A 17,429-nucleotide genomic window follows, 5' to 3' on the forward strand; every position below is an offset into this window, starting at 1 on the left:
TTTAGTACAAATATGCTGTACAATGTTGAAAACTAAAACATAAAAGAACACTGACGGAGGAGGGTGTCCAAACGTGGATCAGTCTGACCTGATCAAGATACATTTTCGATCCAAATGATAGGGGTGTTGTGTACACTTCTGGTAATCTGTCCAAAAGATAAGCAGGATTCTCACTTGTCTCTTTCTAAATGCCTGGGTGTGTATGCATGTGTGTATATGGGAGTAGAGGTTTTTAATACTGAACACTCACACACTCTTCCTCCTGTATTAGTTGGACCAGTTTGTGCAGAATTTCATCCAACACCCTGCAAAAAGAGGAAGACAGCATTTGATGAGAGGAGAGTAAGAGAGATGGATAGATGTGCGCTAAGGGCTTCATTAGCCACTATATTCTGACAAATCAGATTAAAAATGTTTGTATCACAGCTGATGCCAGTGGGCTGCGTTGGGCGATTATGAAACGTGCCTGTCAGTTATGACTATTTGCATCCAAGTTGGTTAGCAATTTAGAGTTAGCCACATAATAGATGCTTTTATGGCATTAAGCCAGCAAATCCTTGCGAGATCAATTAAGTGGCGCATTAATACATATTGATATGTAACATGCTAGACTATGATTGCGACTCGTCTAGCCAGCTTTCACATCAGTAATGCTCTTCCGTACCCAAGTACACTTGCATATCTACACATGCCAATACACTAGGTGGCAGTATGCATCTAGTTGGTTGGCATCCATGCACAAGACCACCTTCCCCCTTACCCAAGATCATAACACATAACTGGAATGGAGATTGCGAGCCAGGCCGTCTTGTCCAACATTACCCCATAAATGCTCTATAGGATAAATGTGCACGAATTCCCACAGAAACACTGCAAAATCCTTTGGACAGCCTTCCAAGAAGCATGAAGCTGCCAACTGGGGACCAACTCCATACTGAAGTATATGTATTTAGATACAATTTTATTGCAGATTTGGCCAAATAAAATACTTTTGTCCATATAATGTATATATTTTCCCCTTATTGTATTTGTCAGTTGAGAAAAGTCCGAAAATGAGTGGGAAATGCTTGATGAGATCCCAAGCATGGATGTCTCCATTCCCTACAATCTGATTGGCTAGGAAAATGCACTTCCTCAGAGTGGCTTGCGAGAGTAGTTCATTTAAAGATAAAAACACTAAAACAGTGAGTTTGGAAAAGGAGCGAAACAGAATCAATATTATCTCATCGTATACACTAATCACAAACATGCAACTGTGCAAGGATTTTAAATTGCCATACCTGTTCTTAATGTTAAAATTTTTGCCCAGATGGAGATGTTTGAGTGAAGGATGTCTGGACAGACCAGTAAACACAGTCAGGAGGTCCCCATCAAACCCTGGTATAAAATGCACAGTTAGTTTTAAGTAGGATATCTGGGATGAATTTAGATCCTGATGAATATAACACCTACAGTACATATCGTTTAATGTCAGGGGAGTCTCACGGGCTCACCGTTATCCGAGATGTCCAGTGTAGCTATGGACGTGACTCGTGGAAATAGGTCCTGTATAACAGCCGCTCCAGCTGATCGTAACTACGGGAGAACATTTTAATATTTATTTCACTCTGCCTATATAACACTTTTCTTTTCATTTTGTGAAGCTGCTTTGACACAATGACGATTGTTGAAAGCTCTATATAGATAAAATTGAATTGAATTTTCTTTCAACTTAAACTTTTACTAAGCATTGAAAAATGCTACACTGTGTTTTTCTCTGTTATTTTAATTAATCTGTCGTTTGATTTCACATTATAGCAAAAGTAGATCATAAGTACAAAAAAATTCTAAAGTTCATATATATATGTCTAACTCTGCTGATAACATAATTAAACCATAATTAAATTTTAACATGTTCTTAATAGAATTCGTAAAAACAATATTGATTTTTTTCCCCACTGTTTTACCCAGTGGCCTCAGACTTTTGGACTAACGTAATTAAAATACTTTACCTGTACAATTATCTATCCAAAATGCATTTATTTAAAACATAAATATTTTCCTTTTTAAGCCCAGATTCATGCGTTCATTTTGAGCTCCTTTATGATGAGTAAGGGTGTATCAGTATATAAGGACAAGCAAATCTAAAAAACTTTTACTGTTGATAAATTGCTATACCAGGCTGGGTAACTTTCCCATTAATAATGCTGTTCCATATCCATGTAAAATTTCATATTTACACACTGTGTAGGTGGCACAGGCTTGGTTTGTGGGCCATCCATCCTTGCCTGAGACCACCTTTTCCTGACAAACTGAAGCAACCCCAGATCACAACACTGTCTCCAGAGGCTTGTACAGTGGACACTATGCAAGATTGCTTTATACGCCTCCCTTATTACCCACACATATCTATCGCTCTGGAATGGAGCAAACCACATGTCCACTCTTTCTGCTCCCTAGCTTTTTTTCTGTTCGTCCTCTCTAACAAGTGTTTTTTTTTGTGATCACCTAATGCAACTTCAGCAAGCGTTAAAATGATCTCCAATCACGCTCATTTCCACAATGTGCATCTTCTGACATGGTTGTTTAAGAAATGAGAAACTGCTCACAAGAACAGTTTATGGTTTAAAAAAAATTGTTGCCAGCTGAAGCATATTAATCAATGCAGTCGGGTAATTACCTATTCGCTTATTTACCTGACTACATACAAAAGTGGAGCTAATTAGTGGTGCTTGCAAAGCAAAACATCACTTGTATTATCTTGCAGGCTTTTTTATTATTATTTGTTTTATTCTTCTTCCGTACAAACTTCAGCACATACTGTAACTAGTCCTGTACCGTTTGTTGTAGACATATGAAAAAGTTGTCAAATCTTCCGACTTTTGACTTTTCTAAGAGGTGGAGGGTAAACTGAATGGCAGGGGGCAATTTAACCCCCAAATTTAAATCCCATAGACTTAACATTGAGACCAACTTTTATGGATTCTAGCACAGAGCAAGACACACTTGCCAGCTGTGTCAGGAGGTACCCCTAAGAAGGGTATAAGTTGTACCCCTAGTGGTGCAAGAGGTGCCCAGATTTGCCCCACTGACATAGTATAGTGAAGACACACCCCATTGAAACAGGAATTGTTCACAGTTGCATTCCCTGCTATGGTAACTTCTATAGGAACTTTGAAACTGAACATAACTGTGGACCCCATTGTCATAGAGACATGAGGGGGTGGGCTTATTTTACTCAGGCAACCAATCAGTCTCTCAGAATCATTGTGAAGCTGCCCTAGAAACCAGCAACTGATCCCGTCATTCTATAAAGCCCAGCATAATCATACACTTTCATTCCCTAATCATTCCACAAGAACACACACATACCTCACAGCTGCTGATGTCAAGGTGCATGTCGTTGATATGGGGGTTGTTGGTCAGACCTAGGAACAAATTTCTTTCAGAGAGAAAGAGAGAGAGAAAGAGAATTTATATCGATATTAACATTACACTGGTGGTGCCGTATCCCTCTCTAAGCTAATAATTACTGAACATGATGAAATATCTAACTCCATCCTTACTGCCCTGGGAATTGAGCATATGTGTGTGGGTAAGTGAAGCTGCCTGTGTTTAAGCGAAGTTCTTGTTGGAGTCGTGAAGACACTTCGTTACTTCACAGGAAGAAAAGGAACTCGGAAATGCACTAGCCGCGGACTCGACTTCTGACCTTTTAAGAAAGAGCATAGGCGCCTCACCTGAGGGCTTCTGGCGGCAGCTTCATGGAGGCCAAACTGACGTGAGTGAGACTGAACGCTGAGCTGAAGAACTGACGGAACAACGGCAGAGTCTCCTTCACCTTCCTGTGTAAAGAGAGTACAAGATGAGGTCGTTAACATTAGACACACCTATCACTTCTGCGTCAGATTGCTTAGTTGGTAAGCGTTTTTCTTTTGTATGATTTAATTATTTCAGCTATTTACAATGTAGTTAATTAATGATGTCGAGTCAGGGGGTTTTCTGCTGATCTGTGCGAATAGTAGACTACATTTGTATAATAATGACCTGATTAAATTTAATTAAGCATAGACTGCTTGTCTAACATTATTGGCTTGCTAATTTGTTTAGGTGCAAGCTATTGTTTTTCCACTTCTCATCCTTTAACAAGCTGACATCGTTAGATCAGGGATTCTTATGCATTTATTTATTTATCTATCGATATTCAAGGAGTCCTTTCTAAAGGGAAAAAAATCCATCTTGCATCTCCTTGTTCTGTACTTGTAATACAACAAAATCTATTTTTGTTTACTAGTTAAACATATCCTTCTTACATTTATAATGCATTTAACCTCAGAAGACTGTAAGCCAAATTCGAATACACTCATCATCTATACCGCTTTATCCTGTACAGGGTCGCGGGGGGCCTGGAGCCTGTCCCAGAATCACACGGTGCCAATACATGTCAGGGCACACATTCATTCACACACTAATGGCAATCAGCCTAACCTGCATGAAATGATCATACTGGCCTATTTAATATACCGGATCTAACCAAAGGGAATTAGGTTGACATCTACTATGTGCTCTTAAAGGGTTCCGTCTCCTATATTTTAAATCCCCTAAATATTCAATGCAGTAAAAAAAAAAATGTGTTCTTACTGTATATTGTAAACAGATGCAAAACCCAAGGACTGGAATGTAAAATGATATTTTGTCCTCTAGTGTCTACTAAACAGAATGAATCCCGCCAGCCTGGTGCTTTTCCGTTCCGCATCCACAAACTCGTTACTAATCATATTTATTTATTTAGATATTTCAATATTCATTCACATTTTAGAAGGATCAGATTATTGGACTGCATCAAGCAAAGAAAACAACCAAGGGGATTTGAAAAGGAACTGGGTTAAGAAGGATAGTGCTGAACCTTCTCTATGAATGGAGACACTCTGTGAAGTTGCATGGTAACAAATAAAACAAATCAACAGTAAAACTAAAGGTATGTTTATTAATGAAAATGAGAACATTTTTATACACACACAATGTTACGAGAAGTCACAGGATTGGGACTAAACAGCTGCGTGGCTATTAGAAAACCACTTGTTAGTGAGACTAATCAGGAAAAAGCTTCAATATGTTAGGAAGCATAAAGAACGGAGTTTGGAATGATGGGGAAAAGTCATGTTGTCTGATAAGCCTAGACTGAGTCTATTCCAGAGTGATGGGTAAGAAGAGAAGAGCATGAAGCGATGCACTCTTCATGCATAGTGGTAACTGTAGAAGCTTCTTTAGGCAGGGTTATGCAGGCTGTGTACCGTACTGTATATGGTTTAAGCCCTTCCACTGCTGGGTTGCTTGGACCATATTTATCTCTATGCCCGTATATAATACTTAGCCACTGGAGACGCAGGGCATCCTCAGAGTCATGGAGAAATGGGTAGGTTGTAGCAGGAAGGGCATCAAGCATAACATAACTTGGAAAAAAAAAAACCTGCAGGTCAAATGTGGCGACAGCGAGAAACGGACTTTGCCCAAGAAAAAAAAACAATAAAACTCAATGCTGTGAAAGTTTCGATGCTGAATCCTGAGGCCGAGTCACACCTGGACTCTAAGTGCGGGGAAATGGCAACATCTAGGTATGTGATTGCAAACACTGTGCACGAGCCCAAGCTTATAAACCCAGCAAGGTACTGAAATCAGCACTCGGGTAAAGTGCTTACCCTAAGGCTTGAATAGAATATAAAACTCAGTTGCGTAAGGTCAAAAATAAATGTGTTTTGATAATGTATTTATTTCAACACAAGCACCAATGTAGGGATCTTGCACCATAGGTTATTAAAGTGTGTTATGTTGAAATATTAAAACATACACCGTTTAGTATATGCGTGGTATATTATGTAAGAGACAGAAAGGAAAAAAGACAGACGGAATGGATCTAACCTGTGAGCAAAGGAGTTTTTGGAGAGGTTGAGGTAAGAAAGGTCAGCACAGCAGCCCCGGAGCAAAGCCCCAAACAGCTGGAGAGAGAGAGAGAGAGAGAGAGAGAGAGAGAGAGAGAGAATATGGAAGAAAATGAAAGGACAAACTGTGAAAACTTGCTGCAAAATATTACAGAAGTGAAAGAAGTGAGGAAACACATTCGACCTCAGCCACTCAACTATAAGCATCCAAAATACTGTACAATATTTTAAAACTTAGTGTGCCTTTAGGCAGATAATATATGAAAAAATATCTATAAGGGTGAGTCAAAAATTATCCGCACTCTGGTTAAATCTTTATTAAAACTTCTGTCGGCTGCACTGTCTTATCAGCGCTTTCCGTTCAAGGCTCCCCAGTCTCCCCAGTCACTGCTGTGCAGGCGTGAACGTGTTACATCAGTTCATTTGTAACTGCGATGCGAGCAAAAATGGATGCCCCGCTGGTGATTTGCACAAAAGATGAGCGATTCCTTATTTTGTGGTCTAAGGGTGTACCTGTTGTCGAAACAACTCACGGAAGCATAAACAGAAGTGTTCGGATATCTGCAAATAAAGTAAATTTGAACCAATACTCTAAGGAAGGTGAAAGTTTCTTAAAGAGACTCATTACTGGGGATGAAACATGGATTCATTACTACGAGCCTGAGAGTAAACAGCAGAGTATGGAACAAAAACATCCTCAATCACAGACCAGGAAAAAGTCCAAAAGTCAACATTCAGCTGGGAAACTCATCGAAGCTTACAGTTTTTTTGGGATTCTCAAGGACCAGAAGTATTGGAACATTCAGGTAATAAGGTTCAACAAGCTGAAAAAGCAAAACTTTAGATTAAACACAGACGACTGATACGGTATCCAAGTGTGCTGTAATCTTGCATGAAGATGCACGTCCGCACACTTCTGCACACACCGTCAACACTTCAACTTCATTTTGAGGTGTTAAAGCATCCTCCCTTTAGACTTTCACCTGTTTGGTCCCCTGAAAGCAGCCTTACGAGTATGAAGATTTACTTCTAATTTAGAAGTGAAGACAGCGGTGTGTTAGTAGGTCACTGCTCAGCCTAAAACATTTTAAAATAAGAAAATATGGAAGCATGTTAACCGACAGGCAAGTTTATTGCAGAGCAACAAGATTTTGTCGGGAAAATTTTTTTTTTTGAATACATTCTTCAGCAAGAGTGCGGATAATTTTTGACTCACCCTCGTACACAAATCTAATAAGGATGCAAATACACCCGAGCTCCTCCATGCATATTCATTTATTTATTTATTTATTTATTTATTAATTTAAGGGAGCCCAGGACATGAATGTTTTCTGTCTAAAATCCAGATGTTGCACTTCTGGAAATCTGGTAACATTTTTAACAAGTACAGTACTTTTTTTTTTTTTGGTGTTGTTTGTTGCATTTTAACTTACGGTCCTTTATCATTTATGCCTTGAGAAAAGAAAAATTTGAGATAAATAAAATAAGAAATAAATGAATAAAAAGCCAGGAAGTACTCACTGATTCCAGGCAGCAGTCTGTGCCTGATAGGTCCAAGTGAACTAAACAGTTGGGCTGCGACAGGAACATATGCAGATGCTAGACAAACATAAATACCGAGTGAATTTCCTGTGTTAAAATGTGTTAAATGTAGAAAAGTGCACGCTAGGATAAGAATGTTGCACTGTAGTGGGTTGATATAAATATGAATGCAAATGCAAATGCATTATGTACAGTAGAGTATGTGATACTCAATGAAAATAATGTGATGAGGGCAGATTGTGTGTACATCACACGTTCCAGACGGATCCTATACACGAGTTTGTGAGCTAGCATGTGCTCATATGTGTGTGTGTGTGTGTGTGTGTGTGCAGTATTAGCTGTCTGACCGTTGCATCCTCTCCAGACAGTACACCGGGGTTCTTGCTGAGATCCAGATGCAGGAGCGAGTTTGAGTAATCATCATTAGAGCAAAGCGCCTGAGAAAGAGACACCACACCTGAGAAACACAGAGACACATAGAGAGAAAAGGGGTCAACAGAAAGTCGAAAGACACAGCGTGCATCTCTTCCGGTATTACGCAATAACCCATACAGTACGTAACTACCGTAAAACCTTGATTCATTACCTATAACCACACACACAACACTTGTGTTATTTATCCCATTTGTAAACCTCCTAAAGCGGTTCACGTTCAAGGATATCACTGCATCACGCCAAAGATTAATAATAACTTCCTGTCCTCTTGTATAAACACATCAGTCATCATAGAAATTGTGTCATATTCTATTATGCAAGAGAACATTGTACTGTATGTGTGATAGTTTATTCATAACGTTCACGTCGCGCAGAAACAGGAACGTGTTCCCGATAACAAGAAGGTTCCGGCACAGCGTCGGGGACTGAACGCGGCACCGCGGGGAACTAGTAATTACATCAAGAAGCTTGGGCTGGCAGCTCATACAGGACGGCGGACAAAAGAGCAGCATGCGGAGAAAATCAAGGTCGGGTTTGTCAATCAAACCATGCTCTAATTCTCATTCTCTGCTCTGTTTGTGGACAAAGCCGACTCTCCGGCCCGGGAGCTGACCACCTGACACGTGTACACAATTACTGTCAGCAAAGATATCCTGTAGATTTCAGGATTACAGTCCGAGAATACACATAACATTTTACTGTATGCAATCATATACAGTATACAGCACGGATAGGAACCACCATCTGCAGATACTGTACCTCCGTGCTGTGTCGATTAAAGGAGCGATCCCATACTGTAAGTGTCATGATAAAAAAAAAAAGCTTAATGAGTAATTAAATGTTGCCTGTTCCTTATAACATCAGTTTTCCCACTTAAAAACCGTTAGCGTAGTTTAAACAGTACAAACGAGCTTCAAATACAAGAGTTAGTTAACATTGGATGAAAAAGTGTAAACAGTTCAGAGTGCACCACCTGTACAATTACAGTATTAAGACGCTTTATTGACTCCAACGTCTACAAAGTTAAAACTCTACAGACACACAGGGCTTCTAAGGCACACAATCTTCGACTAATTAGCACTTGCGCTGTTTTCAGACCGGTGTAATGCGTGTGTAATGACCGGGTTTGGGACTAATTAGTTTGGAGTATGAGGCAGATCTGAGGCTAAAGTGCACGATGATATAACGCTATAAAAATACATTTCTGTTACATGACTGGAAAGCTTTAGCACTTGGTACAGAATCGTTTATATCTGAGGCTGATCAGCTGACCACCGGTCAAATTGAAAACCAGCCGATTCTGGACACTGGGCGGAAATAAATAAAAATAATTCTACATGAATCACCGCATGAAAGAATCGATTTTTACACATGATGCCCTTCCCTTTTATCTGAGCTTGGGACCATCACTGCATCCAATGGCCAATGGGGTTTGGGCGCTGACTGGGAATCGAACCCAGGCCTTCCGCATGGCAGCCCTACCACTGAGGCACCAATGCCCATTTCGTCATTTCCTGCCTCTCAGTACACCGATCTCGCGGCACCGCTCCTGTACCTGTTTATTCTGCTAGAGCGAGAGGGAACTGTCTGCTTCTAGTCAATCAATCGTGGATGGCATCGTTCTCCCAACAGATTTTTTAGAAAGGGTAGGCAAATATACTTGGGCGGCTGTCGATATATACCCTACAGTATGTGTGGGCCTGGACTGAAAATAAGAGCCGAAAAAGGACGCCTGCAGAACTATTTCTCAAGACGACATTAAAAATACAAGAAAGTCTGGCTTTCTGGAAGCAAAATACGAAGAAACGAGTGGGGCCCGAGACTTTCGCACAGCACTTTACCACTCTCACCAAAAGAGAGATTTCAGTGAAAAAAGTCTAACTCAATGATGCTGTTTGTTTCGATTTTCAGAGTGTTACCGCAAGAACGAAGCGATTATAAATAATACATCAGGGTTGCATTATGAGTATATAAGTCTAGTGTGTGTGTAAGTGTGTGTGTGTGTGTGTGTGTGTATCGGAGAGTCAGCATCAAAGCAAGCATTATCAAAATCCTTTATCCCTTCAAGTATGAAAGGTTACGTCATTCTACAACAGAGAGAAAGCAGGGGCGTATGCGCGCACGCAGTACGAATAAACGTCTAAACAATCGATTTTAAACATCTAAAAAATTCATAAAGGTTCCTCAGCCTGGACATTACAAGCTAAATGATGTAGTGTTAACATCTGAAAATGTTCCTGTGAAGACACTCAAATGTTCCTACACTCACCCACACACTTTACAGGGGACATCGGAACACCTGTACGTTTATTTAATAATCTAGATTTAATGTAGGACCATTTTAGTGAAATGATTAAAATATTCATTATAAACAAACATTTTGTATACCATGGAAAATCATTCAAATAAATGTGTTAATACTACTACTATTAATAATAATAATAATAATAATAATAATAATGTCAGTCTTTTTCATTAACAAACATTATTCACTTTTCCAAGCATTTCCAAACGTTTTTTTTCTTAAAGGCATACTTAGTCATGTGCCACATCCCCCGTACAGTCCTGACCTCCCTCCAAGCCATTTCCACATGTTTGGGTCATTAAAGGAATTCCTGGGAGGCCGGTGTTTCAGACGTGAAACTGATCATGGCTCTGGTGTACTGAGAAAACTTTCCACCCTGTTGGTATCCAAGCACTAGTGAACCACTGGGATAAGTGCATTAGTGTAGCAGGGAATTGTATAGAGAATTAAAGGTTATAAAGGCACCCTTTGAATGTTTATTTGTTGTGATTTCTGCAATGTCCAAATAAATTTTATAATCTTCACTAAATATAACAAATGCTAAAATTGACAAAAATCCAATTTAAGATGATGAGATGGCTGTCTTATACATGAGGTTGGACAATAAAAGAAACACTGGCCAATTTATTGTTGGAGGTTTCATGGCTAAATTTGACCACTCTGGTGGCCAATCTTCCTTGATTGCACATTTCTACAGAGCAGAGTGTGAAGGTTTAATTAGCAGAGTAATAGCACAGTTTTGCTTAAATTACTGCAATGCACACAACATTATGGGTGACATATCAGAGTTTAAAAAAGGTAAAATTGTTGCGTGTCTCGCTGGCGCATCTGTGACCAAGACATCAAGTCTTTGTGATGTATCAAGAGCCATGGTATCCAGGGTAATGTCAGCATACCACCAAGAAGGATAAACCACATCCAACAGGAGTAACTGTGGACGCAAGAGGAAGCTGTCTGAAAGGGATGTCCGGATGCCAACCCAGATTGTATCCAAAAAGCATAAAACCACAGCTGCCCAAATCACTGCAGAATTAAATGTGCACCTCAACTCTCCTGTTTCCACCAAAACTGTTTGTCCTGAGCTCCACAGGGTCAATGTACATGGCCAGGCTGCTATGGTCAAACCTTTGGTCACGCGTGCCAATGCAAACGTCGGTTTTAATGGTGCCAGCAGCGAAAATCTTGGGCTGTGGACAATGTGAAACATGTATTGTTCTCTGATGAGTCCACCTTCACTGTCTTTCCCACATCCGGGGGAGTTACGGTGTAGAGAAGCCTCAAAGAAGTGTACCACCCAGACTGTTGCATGCCCAGAGTGAAGCATGGCTGTGGATCAGTGATGGTTTGGGCTGCAATATCATTGCATTCCATAGGCCCAATACTTGTGCTAGATGGGCGCGTCACTGCCAAGAACTACTGAATCATTCTATGAGGACCATGTGCACCCAATGGTTCAAACATTGTATCCTGAAGGCGGTGCCGTGTATCAGGATGTTAATGCACCAATACACCAGATCTAAATATTATTGAGCCACTTTAGGGTGTTTTGGAGGAGCGAGTCAGGAAACGCTTTCCTCCACCAGCATCACGTAGTGACCTGGACACTATTCTACATGAAGAATGGCTCAAAATCCCTCTGGCCGCTGTGTAGGACTTGTATCTGTCATATCCAAGACAAATTGATGCTGTATGCGAGACCATACTAATTACACAAAGACACTTTTGCCTACCTTTGGACGAGAGAGACGTTTTGGACAGATTAAGGAGACGGAGTCCTTTGCTAAGACGACACACTTGCTGGATCAAGTTGCACACACCTGAAAAAAACAACCACGAGATTCCATAGATTCGCTATGAGTAATGTGTTTTAGAGAACGTAGTTGATGACTATTGTTAGTGATGTAACTTCAAAAGGTTTATAATAGTTGAAAAAACTATAAAACTATTATGGTTTAAATTTTTTTTTTTTTTACAAGGCTGGCTAAGTGCAACAGGTTGCTAGGTAACCAGAATGTTTTTTTTTTTTTAGCCGAACTGGTCAGTCGTCCAATATTCAGGAACGTGACTCACTGATTCTGTTGCTGTCATCATTAGTCTTCATATGAGCAAATTCTAACAACGTGATGTAATATATTACTTTTCTTATGAAACACCTAGCTACTTGTGTGTGTGTGTGTGTGTGAGAGAGAGAGAGAGAGGGAACGAGTGTGTGTAAATGGTACCTTGGTTGTCTAAAGTGTTATGCGCCAAATTGAGAGAGTGAATCACCGAGGCTGGATTCTCCGACAGTGCAACAGACATCTTCTGAGGAAAGTCACTAAAATAAACACACACACACACATACACACTCTTGTGAGACTAAATTTAACATCTCTCATACTGTACACAACACGATTCCTTAAGCAGGAGAATACTAACGCAATCAGTTCATTTATTCCTTTATATTAATAAATTCCTTATTGGTAAGCTGTTTAATAACTATCTTTAATTCTGTTTTTTTTTTTTTTTTTTTATTAATAGAGATAATCATCTTATTAGACACTCGCAATCCTGCATGAACCACAGTTTAGAGAACAACAGAATAAAAGAGAATAAATCTTACGATTTGAGTCCCGCGTTCTCCAGAGTCAGTTCCTCCAGACTGGAGGACTTACTGAGCGTGTGCAAGACCTGCTCTGTGACCTCTGACCCCTGGGAGAAATAACAACATTGATATTACATTAATAATATTAATAATAAGAAGAAATAAAGATCTTTTATATATGAAAATACTGTAATTTACAAAAAAAAAAAAAAAATCCACAAAAGAGCTGAAAAAGCAGGAAATAGTATTTTAAAAATAATAAATTAGCTACTTAAGTAATTAAAAAAAAATAAGTCATAACAAAATCCAAACTAAGGAAATTGTTGTTTACGGAAAAAAACAATAACAATTAAATATTTAATTAACAGAAATAAAAATAAGTTGAATATAATGATTAATTAAAATAAGTAAGTAATTAAATACATTTTATTAAATTATTACTCATGAAATGTCAATAAAAAAAGAGCTGTTTAATAAACTGCTAACTGAAGATAACACTTTTAAGAACATAATTTAAAAGAATTGACATTAAAGGGCACATATTATCCTAAATCCACTTGGTAGTCAGTTTTAGACGTTACCATACGTCTTTGAGTATACGAGTATACAAGCACTATAATAATCCCTGTTTTCTTTTTAAACCAGCCAATTAGATTTTCACCCTTTGTGACCTCATATAAGAAGAGCCCCTCCCACTGACTTGTTGTAATCTGTGGATGATGACCTAAAATGATATGCCCGCCATATCTGGAGAATATTAGACAGTCTAACAGTTGTGCCTAACTGGCTGATGGACTAAGTGCATGCTGGGTAAAGAAGACAGGATAGTTACAATGCGCATGTCTTTACAGTAGAGTTTGGTGAACCATGTGTTGTAAGCCATGGATGCAACAATTACTGCAAGATCTCTGCAAAAGAAAAACACATGTTTACACACACACACAGAGTTATATTCAATTATATAACTACAGTGATAATGATATAGGGTTTTTAGTGTTTTAGTGATTATAATAAAGGATTTGATGCTTGATGTCTTAAACATGGCAGGTTTGAATATATAAAAGTAAAAAGGACAGAGTGGTACAGTTTTGCTCCCTGGTCTGATTTCGATTTAGCTTTTAGCTTTGATGCTGCTTATGAGTGTGTGTACGTAGCTGTGCGGGACTAATGACACATGACACAACAAAAATTCCGAAATTCAGGTGCTTTTTCAAGAAATAGAGTACTGTGCAAAAGTTAGACCTCCCGTCATTCCTTCATATTAAATTGAATTCAATTCAATTAAATAAATTATTACTGCAACAGGCTGCAAAGTGCCTAAAGATACAATTAAAAAAAATTTTTTTTTTTATTCAACAACCTCAGCAGCGACCTCATTTCCCCTCTCATCTGTTCCAACCACTCAGCATTCAGCACCAGCAGTATACTAATCACCGGCTTGAACATCTGTCATCATCTGCACCTGGTTCATGCCTTAAGTTAGATGTTCTTTCGAAAATGAAATATAAATAATGAGAGAACTCTTTTTTAAGCGTGCATTAAAAATAAAAGAAAGAATCTTTGAAAGTAAAAGATGAAACAAACAAAGAAGCATATGGGGGGTCAATACTTTTGCACAGTATTGTCAAACTTCAACTTCCAGGCTAAACTGCATTTAGATTTACCAGGCATTGCTTATGATGTCTTTAATGAAACCCTCAGCCGAGTAACAGCTAGATTCTGCAGCCAAAAGTATGTGCACATCTGACCATCGTACTCGTGTTGAAGATCTCATTCATCCCTCTTTACTGTTATAATAACTATCCTGGGGCGAATTAGGCCCGAGGTGCAGGCAGTGCTCCAGTACACAAAGGTGTTCAGCAGGGATGAGGGTCGGGGCTCATGAGATCTTCTCATGCTGGAACAGGTTCGTGATTCATCATTTTTAGTAAACTGGGAGCTTTTTGTCAGGGGGACCCAAACTTCCAGCCATAGAGTGTTTGAATTAACAACGTGAGGTGAAGTTTGAATTGAACCCTGGAGTTATTCTGTTCTAGATTAAAGGGAGAAAGTGCGCATACACACCTACTCTCCAAGTGACTGAAGTCCAGGAGATTAAACTCACGGTTGTCTTGAGAATGATAAATGGTATCTACATCCTGAAATCACACACGCACACACACACACACACACACACACACACACACACACACACACACAAATATGAGCTTACATTGTTGAAACTGTATATACTGTACACACCCTTACACATACACACGCTCACCTGCATATCCTTACACACTATATATGCATACAGATTCAAATCGTTCAAACTGTAGACACACACACACACACACACACACATATATGGATATGTCCACACACACAGCCTTACACACAAGATTTGCACACACACACGCACACACACATACATATACACACACATAATAGAATGATAGATGGTATTGACATCCTAAAATCACACACACACACACACACACACACACACACACACACACACACACTTCCATCTTACCCACTGCACCTCTTCTTTGCAGCTGATGCCGTTATAATCACAGAGAGCAGCGTATGTCTCTGAGAAACCGCCTACATAAATAATACAAAAACACAGAGAATCTGTTTGTCCACGTGTGTGTATGTGTGTGTGTGCATGTGTGTGTGTGTGTGTATGTGTGTGTGTGCATTTCTGTTTTTTTTTGTTGTTTTTTTGACACGCACCACAAGCTCTCTGCGTCTCCACTGATGTATCCGAGCTGGGAGAGTACTTCCTACTTCCCTCTGACAAATCACTGTCTGAGTGACAGAGCGACGGCCTGCGCGAGAGCGGATGAAGACACGAGTCTTTATCACAAGTGGCTTTTAAAACGAAGAAGAAAGCAAGCAAAGGCCATGCAAAATGAACAACACAAACACATAAAAAGCTCAGAGCCGGCACTCAACATGCAATTTATTTGGTTTGTTTATGCACTCACGCAAACACAGAGTTGTTGAATATGCGTGACAAGGCGAAGTTAACGTGGTTGATCACGTGGTCGCGGTGGTCACGTGACTGCAGCCTGAGGGAATAGGTAGACTTGTCGGTTTCTATGACAACCTGTGGGAACGGAGAGGAGAAAAGTGTTGTAGTGACACACACACACACACACACACACACAATTATAAAGTTATGCATTTCTATGGATTGTATAGAGTTCATACATTAAAGAATTGAAAATTGAATCAAAATTGAGGTAAATATAAGTACAATAAAGTACATTTTGGTCATTATAAAATTTTCCACGCTCCGTGAAGTTCATCACCTGGAATTCCACCGGAAATACACTATACTGCCAAAAGTATTCGCTCGCCTGCCTTCACATTAGTAACAACCAATTCTCAATCCATAGGGTTTAATATGATGTTGGCCCCGCCCCCTTGTGCAGCTATACCAGCTTCAACTCTTCTGGCTTTCCACAAGGTTTAAGAGTGTATTCATGGGAATTTTTGAAAAGCGCATTTGTGAGGTCAGACACTGATGTTGGACGAGAAGGCCTCTAACTCTAATTCATCCCAAAGGTGTTCTCTCGGGTTGAGGTCAGGACTCCAGAGTTCTTCCACACCAAACTCACTTATCCATGACTTTATGGACCTTGCTTTGTGCACTGGTGCGCAGTCATGTTGGAACTGGTGTGGGGTTGTTTTCAGGAGATTCATGACGAATAGTGTACATATAGTGTAGCTGTATGGCAAACCCTAACCAAAGAAGTTGAGTTGAGTAAGAAGTTACCAACTCGATTTGGCTCACTATGACTGCAGGAGCTTCCTACAGTACGAGTCTTAGCAGGACTTCGGAATGCAATTTTGCACGGAACGAGGGTTGTGAAATTTGGCCCCTATTACTTACACTGTACTCACGTTTGATGAACTTCACGGTCAACTTATAACGACCAAGTCCTACTGTAATGTACTTACACTACATTCCGCTCAATTTTGATTAAAGACACTTTAAAATGAAATCTACAAAAATTCTTCTCACATAGTTAGCTAATCATATCTTTTTACTAGTTTATGTACTAAACATAAATGCATACGATCTACATATTGCAAAGCGGAGGAGGCTCGTTGTGTTAAGGCTCTGAATTACTGAGATGAACGTCGGCGGTTCGAGCCCCTGCTCCGCCAGGTCGAGGCTGTTGGGCCCTCGAGCAAGGCCCTTAATAATGTCTGCTCCAGGGGCGCTGTATAATGGCTTTATGATAAGTTGTACTGTACGGGCTAAAGTTTGATCAGTGATCACAGACTGACTCACTTGCAGCTCCGGGTGCGTGTTCATGGCTCGGATTTCCAGGAAATTAAATGTGGCCTCCACCTAAAAAAAAAAAAAGTAAAAAATTGTTAACTGTACAGTATGTACCAGCTGTATATTAATGAAATCAGGCTCTACAGTATGTTAAGGAAAATAAATGGCGGATACAAAAAAAACGTACCTTAGTTGGCACCTTGGATGCCATGAGATACAGTCTCCATGTGGTGATGACCTGAAATAACACGAGAAATGAAGAAGGAGATCAGATTTAATAGGCTACTGTACGTACAATGTTTCAAACAATGCCGAAGAATGCTGGTGATGATTCTGATCTTACCAAAGGGATTCCATTTCTAAATC

The 17,429-nt window shown here is 39.6% G+C and overlaps 1 protein-coding gene across 2 annotated transcripts in view; it reads right to left on the reverse strand.

Annotated features, from left to right (window-relative positions):
• Window positions 1-17,429, reverse strand: part of LOC128542696 (capping protein, Arp2/3 and myosin-I linker protein 3-like) — a 58,170-nt gene that overhangs the window by 24,138 nt on the left and 16,603 nt on the right. For both annotated transcript variants that reach the window (XM_053512665.1, XM_053512656.1), the window contains exons 3-20: window positions 17,251-17,301; window positions 17,073-17,132; window positions 15,757-15,878; window positions 15,503-15,597; window positions 15,300-15,370; window positions 14,849-14,922; window positions 13,617-13,692; window positions 12,803-12,891; window positions 12,423-12,517; window positions 11,931-12,017; window positions 7,808-7,917; window positions 7,440-7,517; window positions 5,899-5,975; window positions 3,720-3,824; window positions 3,352-3,421; window positions 1,494-1,575; window positions 1,281-1,377; window positions 251-305 (exon numbers count right to left, since the gene is read on the reverse strand). In XM_053512665.1, the coding sequence (XP_053368640.1) occupies window positions 251-305; window positions 1,281-1,377; window positions 1,494-1,575; window positions 3,352-3,421; window positions 3,720-3,824; window positions 5,899-5,975; window positions 7,440-7,517; window positions 7,808-7,917; window positions 11,931-12,017; window positions 12,423-12,517; window positions 12,803-12,891; window positions 13,617-13,692; window positions 14,849-14,922; window positions 15,300-15,370; window positions 15,503-15,597; window positions 15,757-15,878; window positions 17,073-17,132; window positions 17,251-17,301 (1,494 nt within the window). The remainder of the gene's footprint in view (window positions 1-250; window positions 306-1,280; window positions 1,378-1,493; window positions 1,576-3,351; window positions 3,422-3,719; window positions 3,825-5,898; window positions 5,976-7,439; window positions 7,518-7,807; window positions 7,918-11,930; window positions 12,018-12,422; window positions 12,518-12,802; window positions 12,892-13,616; window positions 13,693-14,848; window positions 14,923-15,299; window positions 15,371-15,502; window positions 15,598-15,756; window positions 15,879-17,072; window positions 17,133-17,250; window positions 17,302-17,429) is intronic.

Source organism: Clarias gariepinus, chromosome 2, assembly GCF_024256425.1.
Source record: "Clarias gariepinus isolate MV-2021 ecotype Netherlands chromosome 2, CGAR_prim_01v2, whole genome shotgun sequence".
Taxonomy (NCBI): domain Eukaryota; kingdom Metazoa; phylum Chordata; class Actinopteri; order Siluriformes; family Clariidae; genus Clarias; species Clarias gariepinus.